General features: G+C 47.1%; 4 protein-coding genes across 4 annotated transcripts; 2 read left to right on the plus strand and 2 right to left on the minus strand.

The window, feature by feature from the left end:
- The first annotated feature begins 1,230 nt into the window (after window positions 1-1,230).
- On the plus strand, window positions 1,231-3,015 carry F4813DRAFT_241040 (uncharacterized protein). Its single transcript, XM_049240018.1, has one exon. The coding sequence runs from the start codon at window positions 1,567-1,569 to the stop codon at window positions 2,908-2,910; it is 1,344 nt and encodes a 447-aa protein (XP_049095799.1). The 5' UTR covers window positions 1,231-1,566; the 3' UTR covers window positions 2,911-3,015.
- Window positions 3,016-4,141: 1,126 nt separating this feature from the next.
- On the minus strand, window positions 4,142-7,809 carry F4813DRAFT_382979 (NADP-dependent oxidoreductase domain-containing protein; the record flags this gene model as incomplete). The annotated part of the gene is made up of 4 exons (XM_049245880.1): window positions 4,142-5,514; window positions 5,545-5,816; window positions 6,645-7,363; window positions 7,474-7,809. 4 exons carry the CDS (start codon window positions 7,807-7,809, stop codon window positions 4,142-4,144), a joined length of 2,700 nt encoding a protein of 899 aa, XP_049095800.1.
- A 1,290-nt stretch (window positions 7,810-9,099) lies between these two features.
- F4813DRAFT_241078 (uncharacterized protein) lies at window positions 9,100-10,313 on the minus strand. The gene has a single exon (XM_049240019.1). It carries the CDS (start codon window positions 9,919-9,921, stop codon window positions 9,364-9,366), a length of 558 nt encoding a protein of 185 aa, XP_049095801.1. The 5' UTR covers window positions 9,922-10,313; the 3' UTR covers window positions 9,100-9,363.
- Window positions 10,314-11,726: 1,413 nt separating this feature from the next.
- Window positions 11,727-13,645, plus strand: F4813DRAFT_382980 (apses-domain-containing protein; the record flags this gene model as incomplete). The annotated part of the gene is made up of 2 exons (XM_049245881.1): window positions 11,727-12,042; window positions 12,093-13,645. The coding sequence occupies 2 exons, from the start codon at window positions 11,727-11,729 to the stop codon at window positions 13,643-13,645; spliced, it is 1,869 nt and encodes a 622-aa protein (XP_049095802.1).
- Between the last annotated feature and the right edge of the window lie 1,487 nt (window positions 13,646-15,132).

The raw sequence follows: 15,132 nt of genomic DNA on the forward strand, positions 1-15,132 counted from the left end.
TTCCCATTGCCACATTGCCAAGTTCGAGCGGGGGATGGTTCAATCCCTCCCTAGCATACCCAGGTCAACTAGAGGGTGAGTGCGGAGTGAATAAGGGGTATCGTGGTAGGATCCAAGTCAAAACTACATCAAAACTACATAAGAGGGGTTCGTTTCTGAGGGGTATAAGGCTAAGGACCCATTGATGCTAAAAAGTATCGACATAATGTGCGTCTTAATAGCAACATTGCGGCTTGATTTACTGCATCCGGGTTAGTGGAATTGAAAATGTTCGGCTGATAGAGAAGAAGCCACGGCAGGTCTATTGTAAAAGGCGCTACGAGAAGGCCCATCACCGCATTCTGATTCGGTTTTCGCATTGCCGTCCTTTAGATATCCATAATTTCCCCGATTCTCCACGATTTGATATTCAACAATCGTATAACCCCTGCACTCCCCCGCCTTTGTCAATGCTGACTTTACGCGTACGTCCTAGGTACACATGAGCATGCTACGCCGGTGGGTAAACGTTGAGGCTTCTCAGCTAAAGCGCACGGGGTGTTTTATGTAAATAATACAACGTGATGGCTCGTGTGATCATGAACTACATAATATATATTCTACCTCACTAGGTTAGTAACCTATACCAGGAAATATTAAGGTATAAAAGCGATATATAATTTGCTTCGGTCCCGATAATATGAAATGATCTAGGATAAAAGAGCCTGGCATATGTGGTAGTGGTAGTGGTAGTGGTAGTGTAGGATGCTAGGGTCACCTTGAACCTCCCATATGACCTTTCCAAATATTATTATTTAAACGTTCGGATAATTTTCTCAGGCCAGCTCCCGGAGTATGGGAAGGCTGGATACACCATGTTAGAACTTAATCATTGCCCTTCATAATAAAATGAATATACCGGGCCTTGAGAGAGCAGCAGTTTATCTTTTCAAAATCCAATTCGAGCTGCTTAACCTACCCAGTAGAATATAAAGTATTGGTTAATCTCAGGACTTGCAATATGACGTTTTGTTGGCATTAGAGCTACGAAGTAGTTGCTACAATTTTAAGAACTAACGCTATATATAACTAGTAAGCTTGTTATATGTAGTTAAGTCTTCTTATTTCGTCAGCAAGTTACCTCCCTCCAGAAACTAAGGAACACATGCCATTAAACTCTTTTTTTAGCCCAATGCCCTAAAATGCAACTTTGAGATATAGCTATGTAGTTATCCATAGCAATTATATTCTCGAGTATAGCCCCTCCCCCTTATCTGCCCCCCCAACTGACTTGACTTGGCCCGAATCCCGACGACTATATCCGTAACTTAGACATCATCAAATGAGAAGAGTTATTCAGCCTCAACGAGACTTCAGCTTACTATCTCCATCCTGTTTACATGTCAGCATCAACACAAATACCAAGAGTCTTTATATGATATCCGTTAGAGGCCAAAGGTATGCTATTAGTAGCGCTCAATTGGCTATTCCTATAGAAGCAGCTTGAGACAGTCCAACTGTTTAGGAGGAAGGAAAAGGATAATTATCCCGTTTGGAAGTATAACTTGGAGTTTTCTGTCAATCGAGATGGATCGTATACCACCAGAGATCCTTTTACATGTCTTCGAGTTCCTCGATGACTTGGCTCCGTCGCAAGTGCGGCTTCGCGAGCAACCGAGCGACGACATGCTGGATACTATGTCTTTATATTCGCAATCGCTCAAGACTGTGTCCTTCGTTTGCAGGACTTGGCGATCTCTTGTGCTTCCTAGCCTATTCCGTCATATCTTATGGAGACCCAAGATATCCTCGCTCAGCGCTTTCACATTGAACCCGATACCACTTCTACGCTTTCTGGAAGATAATCGGCTGGACCGCAGCGTTGCGACTTTTACTATGATCGTCGACTTCGTAGATAGAGATGCTAGTGCCAAGCAAATCACTCCTGAGATACGCTCTGTTGATCTGGAATGGTTATGGGACCAGTTGTTCTCCGTCATCGACCCTCTAAGGTTCACCATCATTACTCCTCCTAATACTCTCGCTTCGTTCTTATCCCGTATGCTCTTCTTAGACGACGCCTGGTCGTTTAGCATTCCGTATCATATTCTTTCACTTGCCCGAACTACTAGAGATTCACGTGGCAAGTCGAGTACGCATACAGAATCATCTAACTCGGATACTCATCCCTCTTCGTCACAGCACCATCCTTCTACGTCAACGACCCAGGTAGCTTCAGCAGGCCCCCCCGCCACCTCGTGTTCGATCCGCTATAGAAGACCACCGCCGTGTCCGCTTTTCACCGTTCGTCCTTGGACCTCGCTACTCCTGAATGAAGGATCGTCTACTAGGGTTTATCGAACATATGAGTTCTTTCTGCGGCGACCACCGTCCATGCTTGGGGCCCTCCTTGGATGCGAGGAACACCCTAACGACACCCCGCTTATACCGCCTACTATCGTTGACTTCAATTACATCGCCATATTTCCGTTATCATCTCACTTTGAGATCCTACTCCAGAACCTACCCAAGCTTGACCGTCTCTTTGTGCAGTTGACCCCCGGGCCTGAAAACCGGATCTTAGAGGCAGAAGATGAAATGAAGCACATAGACCCGGCAGACCTCTGGATGGAGCGCAATACAGCATACAGCTCCCTGATGCGCGAGCTTACCTTTGCCGCCGACCCCGTAGTGTACCCAAGAAACTGGGCATCGCTACGAGTTTTCGAGAGCGGCGACGCGGCAGACCACGAAGCCTGGGATATGGCGGTACAATTCATCGAGCGCAGTGGCGCTAAAGGCTGGAAGGTAGAACGGCCAGGCGTTTTTGTCAAGGAGGACGAAGAGGGAAATTGCCCCAATACAGACCGGGAGGTTGATGGTCATGTCGGACCACCAACTTCCTTGGGAGAACCAGTTTTGTCAGTATAATTGTTTTCCTTCATCTCTTATGATTTTCATCCTTGAGTACATAGCGTATCTGCCAAGAGACAATCAGGCTTCGTAGACACAAATAAGTATGGATATATATAGTCTGCTGACGAGACACAAGTCAGGGATCGCTAAGGCGGTTCGCCTTTAATGGTGTCGCTCACCTGCCGTTCTCCAGCCTATGGTTGTATATGCACAACACCCAGCCGCCCATCATCCACGACGGAAACCAATAACCATATCCTTCAATAGCTTGATCTCGGATAATAAATGGGAACCCCTCTTTTACAACGGGTGCGTGTTCTATGCATAAAACTTTTTAGAATAGTGCCTTTCAAATACTTAAATACACATGTACTATACTCCTACAACAAAGATACAGCTTAGAACGATACAGGATCGCCAGTAGACACGAGGTTACAAGGAAAGAACTATTAAACTTGTATAAAAGCAAAGATGGCAATGTTTTTTTAAACAAAAAAAACTCGCGCTTGAAAAGCCTCAGGATGTTTTATTTTCGTATTCAAGTATACCATCCTCTAATATGATATGACAATAAGTCGATAAGCGCCTTTTTAAGCCGCCTTCTATATAGGTATTCTATAGGTGCCTATTTATCCGCATAACCGAGCCAGTGCACCGGGCTCCTATGCAATAGATGTGATAGATACATTAACCGTGCGCACGAGACTTATATATTTACCCAGGTAAGGTACCTAATGTAGGCGTCGTTCCACCACCTCTATAACCGGTCATGACTATTCATCCTTACCCAGCCTAAAACACCAACCGAGATCAAGACCGAGACCAAGGTGCCACCAAACGCCGAAACAGCAGACACGTTTATATATGCGCGGTAACGGCACCGATAAATCCACATCTTCCATCGTCTAGAATAGCCAAATTGCTCTAGGTAATCCCCAAATCCTCATAGACATAGTGGGAAAGATGCAAAGTGCTATGTCTAATATCGCTCTAATCCGATTGTTCCCCCCTCCAGGATACAGCCTATGAGTTTGTTCCATCCGGGACAATGTAACCCCTATATTCCGATGGATATGCCATAATACAGTACAACCTGAACCAGAGAGAAGATGGAACGATGTTGGAAGAAATCTTTTAAACAAAAAATCCAGACTAAACATCAATAAGAACAAGAATAAGAATAATACGAATAAACTTGCGAACAAAAGTAACGCACAGCCGTCTACGTGAGCTGGGAATTCTCATCCTAATCCAACCGGCTAGCATCCTTATCGCTGTCCTCACTACTCCAGTCGATCGGACCGGCAACATCCACAGCCGCCTTGCGCTCTGCGTCTTCTGTCATTTCGCGCCAGGTGCTCCAGCTTAGCATCACGAATGCTACCACGATCAGGCACCCACCGCTTAGAGCTGATGGACTCATACCCTCTCCCGTGATAATCCAGTCAGCCAGTGCCACGATGAAAATTGTCAGCAGCGCAGCAACACTACTCAACACGGGACTCGTTAATGAGATTAGCACTAGGAAGCTGCCTGCAAATGTCGCATTCATGATCACCGACACGAAGAGATAGAATGCCGCCGCGCCAGTGGGCAGCTCAAAGGTTTCCCAGCCGAGAATATGGAGAATCGGCAAAGGAATCCATAGCACCAAAAGTGTGAAGGCCCCGATACAACTTCCAAACGCATTGGCGAAGATCATGCCCCGCGTTGCCGACGTACCCTCGGGTGGGCAAGCGTATCGCTTATATAACACCTCATAGAGCCCGTACAGCACGCTCCCCACGCCGATGATCATGTTGCCGAGTAATCGCGTGCCAGCCTCAGTTTCTGCTTCTTTATCAACTCCCGCGCCAGATTTAGAGTCGCCATAGGCAACAACCATGACGCCAACAATGGCGATCAGCACCGCAACCGACTTGTCGAGGCGCAACTTCTCCTTCAGTAGGGGTACGCTGAAAGCGTAGGCGAAGAATGCAGAACAGTTATAGATGGCAGTTAAGTCGCTGGGGGTAGTCATGCTGACGGCAACGTACCAAGTTAGGCCTGCGACTGTTAAAGAAGTGGTAACAAACGCAGTGGTGCGCAAGATGTAGGGTATTGGACTGCGCTGGACAACATGCCGGGGGATGTCGAGTTCCTGATGTGCGACCATATGCGCTGTTGAGCGCAACAAGTAGACGTGCCGTCTCCAGAAGGTTGGCCACGGCACGTTCCACTTTTGCACCCGTAGGATAAGTAGTTGGGCGGGCCAAAGTAAGGCCCACGACCCGTGTGTAAGATATAACATGCAGTAAGCCTTGTCCCAACCAAGCTCGTGCTGCACGTACCGTCCCAGCTCCGTCTGCACGCAGAAGGATACTAACGAGACGGCCAGGAAGATGGCTGCATACGTGTACTTCTTGCGCACTGCCATCCGCGCTTGGGTATCCGGAGACCGAGATCTCATGGTGGAGCGGCGGCTAAAGGTTGGTCGGTCGGAGGCTGGTGTAGAAACAGCGGGTATCGGGAGAGGTGATGTCGGCCGCGAGTTGTTATATCGTGTCCTACCGCGATCATCGTCGTCTGATTTCTTTAGAAGCGGTGTAGCAGATCGACCGTCAGACGGACGGAGGAATGCTGGTCGTTTGGCGCTGTCGGGCATGGTACCGTCGTCGTCGTCCGAGTATTCAGAGTAGTCTATATCGAATCTATGAGGGCTACGAAGATGTGTGATATCCGAGGCCTCGTCGTCTTCCTGGACGAAAGATAATCGCCTGCCGAAGACCGGGGTTCTACCTCCTACGGTGTCGGTGCCACTTCCGATGTAATCTTCAACGCTGGACCCGAAGGAACTGGCGGATAACAGCGGTGATGGTTCGGCTTTCGAATATTGCGACGTCGGTTTTAAGCGAGCCGGTATGCTGGACAAGCGAATATTGCTTGGCTTCGAAGACATTAAAGAATAAAAAATAATTTAAAAAAAGAACGCGAGGGTGATTAGGTGAGAATTGAAGGTTACCTCTTACGGCACGGTACGGAGAGAGGATTAGGTACTTGGTAAGTAAAGAAATATAGGTACAATGTAGCTAATCCTATTCTTTACGTAGGTTATGCAGCTGCTGCAGAAGAGAGACTTAAGGTCAGGATCCTGATTCGTCAAAGTAAAAAAATTCCCGTATGCATTACATAGGTAGGTAGGTAGGTATCAAATGGGACAAATAGACAAATGTTAGTTGCAGATAGAAATCATCAAGTGACACACCCAAAAGTGCGGAATTCAGTAGCGGTTGGGTCGCTAAGGGCAGTAAGCGGTCAGGGGGGCACGCTAACACATGTATCCCCTGCTGCTCTCGTCGTTGTCTTTTATGAAGATCCGTTGCGGTAATCTTGGCCCTTATTGGCCCGGGTACTTTAGGTGCCGTTAGGTATTTAGATACCTAAGGTACATATCCCGGCGGCAGGGCTGAACCAGCCTGTCGTGTTACCTTGCTACATTCAATGTTACTTTAGGTAGGTACATAACCTAGGTACATTAGGTACATATGTAGGTAATTCCCGTCACTGGAAAATGTCGCACTACCTACATATATACACATATAAACATACGATATTCAATATACCTATGCACATAATCACATGTGCCTTCGTGCGGTAACACTACCTTATCAAGTATCAAGTTTCGGAATTCAGGCATGCTACGTGTACCTCTTTAGACCTACATTTGCATATAAGAATCAACCTGTCATGCCTCTCTTTTATGCACTTACTTCGCATCGGCTCCGAACAGCGCCTCTCGTGTATCGTACGTGTACACGAGGTCCTTATGCCAGTAGTTGGGCGCGTCCGCTTTTGCAATCATCCATGCCTCATCTAGCGCCACCACCACATCCTCTGGAAGCGGACCTTTCTCCAAGTTATCCAGATTGCTCACGAGCTGGTCGTGAGAGCTGATTCCGATCAGGATACCGTCGTTGCCGCCGTTAATCTTGAGCTGACTGTGGTGCACTACCCACCGCAGCGCCACCTCGATCAGCGTTAATCCAGCGTGTTTCTCGATTGCTTTCTCTATCGTCTGCAGGGCCTTGAACGTGCTCTCCTTGAAGTATCGTTGACGGTAGTTGGCACCCGTGCTGGCTTTTGTGCTGAAACGGCTGAAATCGGCTGGGTCGATATCTACGCTCTTAATTTTACCGCTGAACAAGCCGCCGGCGATCGGGTTGTATACTACGATGTCTAGCCCGTACCGCCGACATGCCGGAATCAGCTCCGGCTCAATACCCCGCGTGATAGCGTTGTACATGCCCTGGTAGACGGTCGGCCGTACCCAATTATTGTACTTGCAAGTCAGAACCACCTCGGCCACCTCCGCAGCTGTAAAGTTAGAAATGCCGAATCGTACGAATTTGCCCGCCTTGTGTAGCTTGTCTACTGCTTCAAGCGTCTCAGCGAAGGGTGTCGCACGATCGGCTGCGTGGAGGTAGATGATCTATATAGCCTTTAGTGTCAGCTTAAAGAAACAGACGTACAACAAGATAACTTATAAGATTTATAAGGGTTATAAGTCGAGCTAGAATAGGAGACAGACTCCAGACTTACATCTACGCTATCAGTCCCCAGCTCTTTGAGACTCGTCTCCAAACTCTCGACTACCTTAGCAGCCTGATTAGCGCCGGCCTCAGAAGGATACTTGAACTTGGTAGCCAGCGTGAGACCGCGCTCCTTCCACTTTGTTTGTCGGGTGAAGGCCTCCTGCTGGCTGGCAATGTAGACTCGAGCCGTGTCAACCTCATTGTAGCCACGGGACTGGAAGGTATCGAGTACCCTGTTGAACTCGTTGATGTCGGTAATCCGAGCACCAGCTTTCTCATCGGGTCCAAAGGTCATCAGACCTAGGATGATGCGGCCTCGTGGTGCAGAGGCGATTAAAGGCATATTGAACTTTTCCTGTTACCGTCTAAGCAGTACAAATAAATCTCAAGCTGTTATAATATACCGAATTGTTCGGCCTATGCCAATCTTTATACAATAACCTCGGGAGAAAAGCAGTCTATATTTATACGGAGCGTATTCTCGTAAAGTGCTGAACCTAGGAATGCCGATTCGGAGTAAGGAGATAAAGAGCGGGGAAGACAATAACAGGATAAGAAAAAAAAATGATAGATCTATTATATTGACGTGCTTTCGCTTGCGTCGCCGGTCTTGTATATCGCGCCACCAAAACTGAAGAACGAGCGGGGTAGCTATAGCTGCCATTAACGTGCATGCAAGGTAAAGTTTACTAATAGGTACATATACCTAAACTATAAGATACCTCATAACCATGTACTAACTATATATGTAACTCTAGTAGAATGTGAGTAGGTGCATAACCTGGCTAAGGTACATATATAGAAGCGTAGACTGACAGGTATATGGTAGGAGGTAAGCATATGCAATTCTGATATATATTCATACTGCTGCTAGATTGCTATAAAAGCCCCCTAATATTACCGCAATACAATACCGTATAACAGAGGTCATTCAGATTATCACGGAGATAATTCCAGTCTTATGCCCGAATAATTAGGTACCAAGCCAAATAGTAAATAATTTACGTCATAGTCCGTCCGAACATGTAGATATTCCCAATCGGGACCATCTGACTCTTGTGATTGGCTTACCATTAAGTGTGATCTGAATTATAACATCCGGTACGCACCCAGATAATGTTAGATCAAACCTCCAAAAGAGAAGCCTTGCAGCTAGACACAAAAATATCTAGGTCTACAACTTACGTGCTATTTATAACGTTATAGAAGGAAAGTCACTTTACTGCCCCCTTGCTCATCAGAAAATGCACCGACTCATTCTTTCCGCCGTCCATTGTCAACCTTAATGGCGTGCGGCACTCGTCGTCCACGGCATTAATCAGGGATCCTGCCCCTAGGAGAGCTTCAGTAATAGCCACATCTCTCCCCATAGCAGCAACGTGTACTGGCAGAGCACCGTAATAGCCAGGTGATGCCAGATTAACGTCGGCACCATATGCTAGAAGGAGTTTAACAAGTAACAGGTTTGACTTGGACGCTGCTCGACAGAGCGGAGTTTCACCTTTGGAGATGATCTAGCAAAACCTTAGAGATTTCCTCGGGTCCTAGGGAGATGGCGTAGTGAAGGGCAGTGTGTCCATTTTTATCTTTCTTGTCAACAATAGCGCCCCGGTCACATATGTAGAAGCTTTGTCAATACCGAATTCCCTTTGGTGACTGCACAAAGTAAGGGGGTCCACCCATTATTATCCGTTATTTCTAAGTCGGCTCCGTAATCCAAGAGCTCCCGAGCGCGTTCGAAGTACTTAAACAAGACGGCTCTATGTAAAGGGGCGCGCCCCCTCTTGTTCCTAAGGCTTTAGTCGGCGCCATGGGCTAGCAAGGCCCTGATAGTATTAATATTGCCCATTTCTTCTGAAGGAGCCTTCATCGCCGCATGGCGAAGAGCTATGTTCCTTTACCTGTCTTTGGTCTGGACAGAAGCTCCGAATTCCAACATCAGCGATATTATAGGGTCGGTCAATTCGTTCGTAGCAGCTCGTATGAGGGGAGTCCGACCGTTTTCGTCTCGCACGTTGAGGCTAGCGCCCGCGATAATTAAGGCCATCACGATCGAATTCGACGCCCTTGTGCCTGTCTTATTTTCCGAAACAAGCGACGCTTCGATTTGGTCTAGGTCTCGGTGAATTGGTACAACCCCCGATTCTTCTAGAGGAGTATCCGGGATTGTGTTCGCCAAAAGACATCTATGTACGGCACTATAGTCGCACCTGATGATTTCACGATGTAGCATGCGAATGAGGCTGTAATCATTCTTGCGGGAGCGTAGGCTCTCGGGTCGATACTTAGTCAGAAGCGACCGTACATCTACTTGTCTCGATATCTTATGCAGCTCAATCGCTACCAAAGGCTGTAACCTTGAAGATTCTGCTGCTTTCGCGAACGAAGGGTGTGGCGGAAATGTTTGGTCTACGAGTTGAATAGTCGCCCGTGATAAATTTCCTCTGTATATCATGTTAATCAACTCTTCTACGATAGCCAAAACTTGAGAGCTTGGTTCTATTACCTCTGAAGACAGTCGACCGTGAGACACAGGGAGGACCGGCTTCTTCGTATGTAAGCAAAACCTAGCATCTATAAAGAAGTCTTGTATAGCCGGGTCCACTTTAGAAGATACAAGAGGACCCCCCCCCAAGTATTATAGCGGCGTAAACGTGTAGTTTGGTAATCGATGTCGACGAGTATTTCCGATATAACGTGAAGAACGACCTCAAAACAGGGCTCGAGGTCTTCGACTTGCTCGTTGTAACTTCTATATGCCGCATAAGAGCCCGTAGTTCCTCTTGGAACTAATAGTACTCCCAGCTTTCTAACAACCTCATTTGCGGTTAATCATTCTGCGACCACAGGCAGCAGGCTAGCCCTAGCCAAAGGGACCAGCTTTCTCAGGTTGACGAGAAGATCCACAATAGTTCCATAGGCATATTTGACGCTGCCCGCAAGCGTCTGAAGCGAAATAGATTTGACCATTGCCGTTCCTAGCCAGTACGATTGAGATCCTTATAAGTCTGCAGGGAAGACAGAGAAGACGTGGAAAAGAGAATATCAGAGAAGCTCTGTAGGGATACTAGAATAGGAACAGTACGCATATAGCTAAGCCTAGTAGATATATAGGTAGACTTGTAAATAATTACCTGGTTTCGATTCTATGCCTAGGTAGGTAGATATCACACTAGAATTGTGAAAAAGATTCTAACAAGGGAAAAGACAGGTTGGATGGGGACCAACTGAAATATCAAATTAAAAAATGCATTTGGGGGTGATCAACACTATTTGCATTTGAACAATGTGTTTTATACGAAACAATGGTAAGTGATTAACAAGAGAGGGGAGCATTGGATACCAATATACCGGTAAGAGCAGACGAATGAGTGGACGTCTTGAAGATTGAAAAAGCAATCCATATTTACTCGAAGAAATAAAAGTGACCATTCCAATCAAGAGTAGCGACACACACATTGATGTATGTAGGGATTCCCGACAGTTTAAAAGTTTAACAGAAATGCACAGTCAAGTACCGAGGTACTTCATACGTCACTTGAGATACATATAGACCGCTTACATAAGGGCTTACCGGATCTAAGGTACATGGCCAGCACTACATGTATGTACCTAATTTCGTACCCGTTTAAACTGTCAGGTGACCTTCTATCCAATTTACGCGTGTAGGGTACACCCGTACCGCGTCGTTCCCCCCCCCCATGCTCTTTTACTTGATTTCGCGTCTCCGCGTCCAAAAGTTGCAGCAACTTTCACAAAATCATCACCCACCATCAGCCTAACCCTGGCTGCCAATCACCTCTGCAGATCCAACTACCCAAACTACCTCTCTCTCTCATGACTGCGCAGTATATCATTGTAAATTGTGTCCTTGTCTTCCTAATTTGTTTGCGCACCGGTAATTTTATATTCACCTCCATACCCTCGTCATATCATATTCTTCATATCCCTTTCTATCGCTATCGCTATCGCCACTTTACTCATACCCTTCGTTCGACCCTAATTGGGTCCAAGCAGCAAACATGGTAAAAGATGCTCCCAGTGCTGTCGCTGGCACTATTGCTGCTGCTGGTATTTACAGTGCCACATATAGTGGTGTAAGTAGCTTTCTCTTGAGTCGCATTGCTAATCTACAACATAATAAAACATACCCTTTCATACGACTACACAGCTTTCTTAGTTCGGGTATCTTACTTACAAGTCTGATAACAGGTGCCCGTATACGAGTTCCAGTTTGGTGGTGATAATAAGGAGCATGTAATGCGCCGGCGGCAAGATGACTGGGTCAATGCGACACACATCCTCAAAGCAGCAGGATTCGACAAGCCCGCCCGTACGAGAATCCTCGAGCGCGAGGTACAAAAAGACGTCCACGAGAAGATCCAGGGTGGATATGGAAAATATCAGGGCACATGGATTCCTTTAGAAGCCGGAGAACAACTTGCGCAACGAAACAACATCTTCGAGCGCCTTCGACCCATCTTCGAGTTCGTTCCCGGAAATCAGAGCCCACCCCCAGCGCCTCGGCATGCAAGCAAGCCAAAGGCCCCTAGAAAGCCGGCAGTGCCAAAATGGGGTATGATGCTTCAACTACTTTATCGCCGAACAACTACTAATATGTCATAGGTGCCCCGCCGCCCCAAGAACTTGAGACTGCCAGCCAACAGCTAAACGAAGATGATACGCCGGACAACGTCACTGTTGCTTCAGTTTCATACATAGCAGAAGACGATCGCCATGATTTATCACATTATTCGACCGGACACCGGAAGAGAAAACGAGAAGATAATATACAAGACCTCACTGAGCAGCAACATTCGGTCTATGGTGATGAACTATTGGATTACTTCCTCCTATCTCGTAACGAGGCACCCAATTTCCGTCCCGAGCCTCCTCCTAATTTCCAACCCGACTGGCCGATCGATACAGAGAAGCATACTGCCCTCCATTGGGCCAGCGCTATGGGCGATGTGGATGTCATCAAGCAGCTAAAGCGATTCGGGGCTACTTTGGGAGTTCAAAATTGCAAGGGCGAGACTCCGTTCATGCGATCCGTGAACTTTACCAATTGTTACGAGAAGCAAACTTTCCCTCAAGTTATGAAGGAACTGTGGGATACTGTTGACGCGCGCGACGATTCGGGTTGTACAGTGATTCATCACGCGGCAATAATGAAGAGTGGTCGGATCACGAGTACTTCGTGCTGCCGTTACTATCTCGATAATATTCTAAACAAGCTCCAGGAAACTCATGAGCCCAACTTCGTTCAGCACCTTATCGACACCCAAGATCATGGCGGTAATACCGCTCTCCATTTGGCGGCAAAGACGAACGCTCGTAAATGTATACGAGCCCTTCTTGGCCGGGGCGCCTCCACGGACATTCCCAACGCAGAAGGAATTCGCGCAGAGGATCTGATCAAGGAATTAAATGCTACGAAGAATCCAAAGGAGCGCGTGCCTCAGCGATCCTCATCCCCCTTTGCACCTGACTCTCAACGACATGTCTCCTTCCGCGACGCCATCACAGAATCCGTTTCTAAGCTAGCTGTCACTTATAACTCGGAAGCAGCAAATACAGTCCAGAATAAGATAACACCGCTTGTCCTGGAGAAATTCCAGGATCTCGCCCATAGTTACGATGAGGAATGGAAGGAAAAGAACGAGGCCGAAATGGAGGCTCGTCGTATTCTCGCAAATACACAAAACGAGCTTGCTGTCGTCAGAGCGCAAATTGCCGAACTAGACAGTCAGTTGGAATCTCCCGAGGCGGCGTCAAAGGTCGTTGGCGAAGCTACTATCCTACAGCAACAAGTCACATCGTTATTGGCAGGCCAGAGCCGATATTATGTGCATTCTTCCGTCGAACAAGCCATATCGATGATGAATGGTGACACCGGTGACAATTCGTACGAAGAGCGAGTTAAACTTGCCCAGGAGCTAAGGGAGCTCGTCGCAGAGCAGCGACGCGCAGAGAAAGAGTACGTCGACGCTTTAGGGGTGTCCGGCACCGGCGAGAAGATTGACAAGTACCGACGACTACTCAAGGAATGTCTGGATCAGGAGGCTGCAGAGAACTTGGATTCCAACTTGGATGACCTCATCGACATGATGGAAGAAGAGCGAAGCGAGGGGGCTCCGGCTATACCCGGGCAAGGAGAGCCTATGATGATCTGTTAATCTGTTATATGTTGTGTTGGTTGCATTCGTTTCCGCGTTATCTTATGTTATGGTTGATACCAAGCCCGAGTTCATGATCTGACTCGGCTCGCGGTTAAGTTGGTGGCGTTTACTGGTGGACTGGAAAGAGATAATGTGCCTCACGTCTCACGCGCTTTTGCGAATGTTGTTTTACTTTGGGAATAACGCTAATTGGAATTTGCCTTCGTACCCGATCTGCGTTTCGATTAATTATGACGGGTACCCTTCTCGCTTCTGTGTTTTTTCACGGCCGCGCCACCTTACCGATTAATATCTGTGTAGAGCTGAAATGACCAGAATGGGTAAGCCGATGGTAGACTATCGTCTACTAGGAAGGATCCAATGTGACCTTCAGCTGATCACCCGTGCTTGTTGCATATATTCCGATATCCTCGACAGAACGAAATGATTAAAGGAAAATTTTAAATATTCTATTACCTCATCTACCTAGGCCCATCGGTCGCAGACGGCGCTTCCGAACCTGCACAAGTGCCAGACAGTTACTAATCTGACGTATACCAGATAGACTGAGCTGAAGCTGCTATATTCGACTTCTTAAGAATCTTCTTTTGTCCGATGCTCTCGATCTACTGTCACGAAGTGCTACCGCTCGCCACGCATCCACCTTACGGTTGCAACACACCATGCATCGTATCCCTCCTCCCCCACGTCCCTATCATGCGAGTCATCCCAGCAGCAAATGACCAACATAATGTAACTTTGTCTAACACCAGTAACGTGTTTCCCGGTGCCGTGTAACCTATCTCCCCGTCCAGAACACCCAAAGAAGCCAGCTAGCCAGCTCCAAGAAAGTAACCTTACCTGTTACACAACTTCTTCAGCCTGCTCATAAAGCACAGACGTACATCCATCGCACCGGTAGATAGGTAGTATGATTCATTCGGACCTGTCCAGAGCTTATTGAATAGTGGATACTCTAGACCAGAGTAGCCCACGAGCGCCGCACAACCTCCCGAGTACAGGGTTCCGCAGCCACCACATATCCAACACGTATGACATGGTAACGTACAATGACGACTCCCATGTATTGGGTATATAGGGGCAGCTGCATGTAGGAATACAGAGTTAGGAGACCGTATTAGAATCTAGTTGGGCTAGATGAGAGAAGAGAAGAGAATGTACCCGACACTATACTCTTACTCAAAAAGTATTCGGTAAAACACCATAAGCGGAAACGTCACATGGATGGTCTATTGGCACAAGTTAAATGGCCTTTTTCTCGCCGTTTGATACAACACTGCCGCAGTGTTGGTACTGGCCTTATAAAAATTTCAGCCGTGTGGATAGGTAATGGACTTAGTCAGGGGTACTAGACCAGAGAAGAATTGATGCCAAAATCATTAACTTATTCCAATTAATTCAGTCTAATAGACTCTTATTATATACTACTAGCTTAGTCCATATCTTCGATAAGACTGTCCCTGCCAGTGACGAGGTTCTTTGGC

This window comes from Daldinia decipiens, assembly GCF_022478715.1.
Source record: "Daldinia decipiens strain CBS 113046 unplaced genomic scaffold F4813scaffold_42, whole genome shotgun sequence".
NCBI lineage: Eukaryota > Fungi > Ascomycota > Sordariomycetes > Xylariales > Hypoxylaceae > Daldinia > Daldinia decipiens.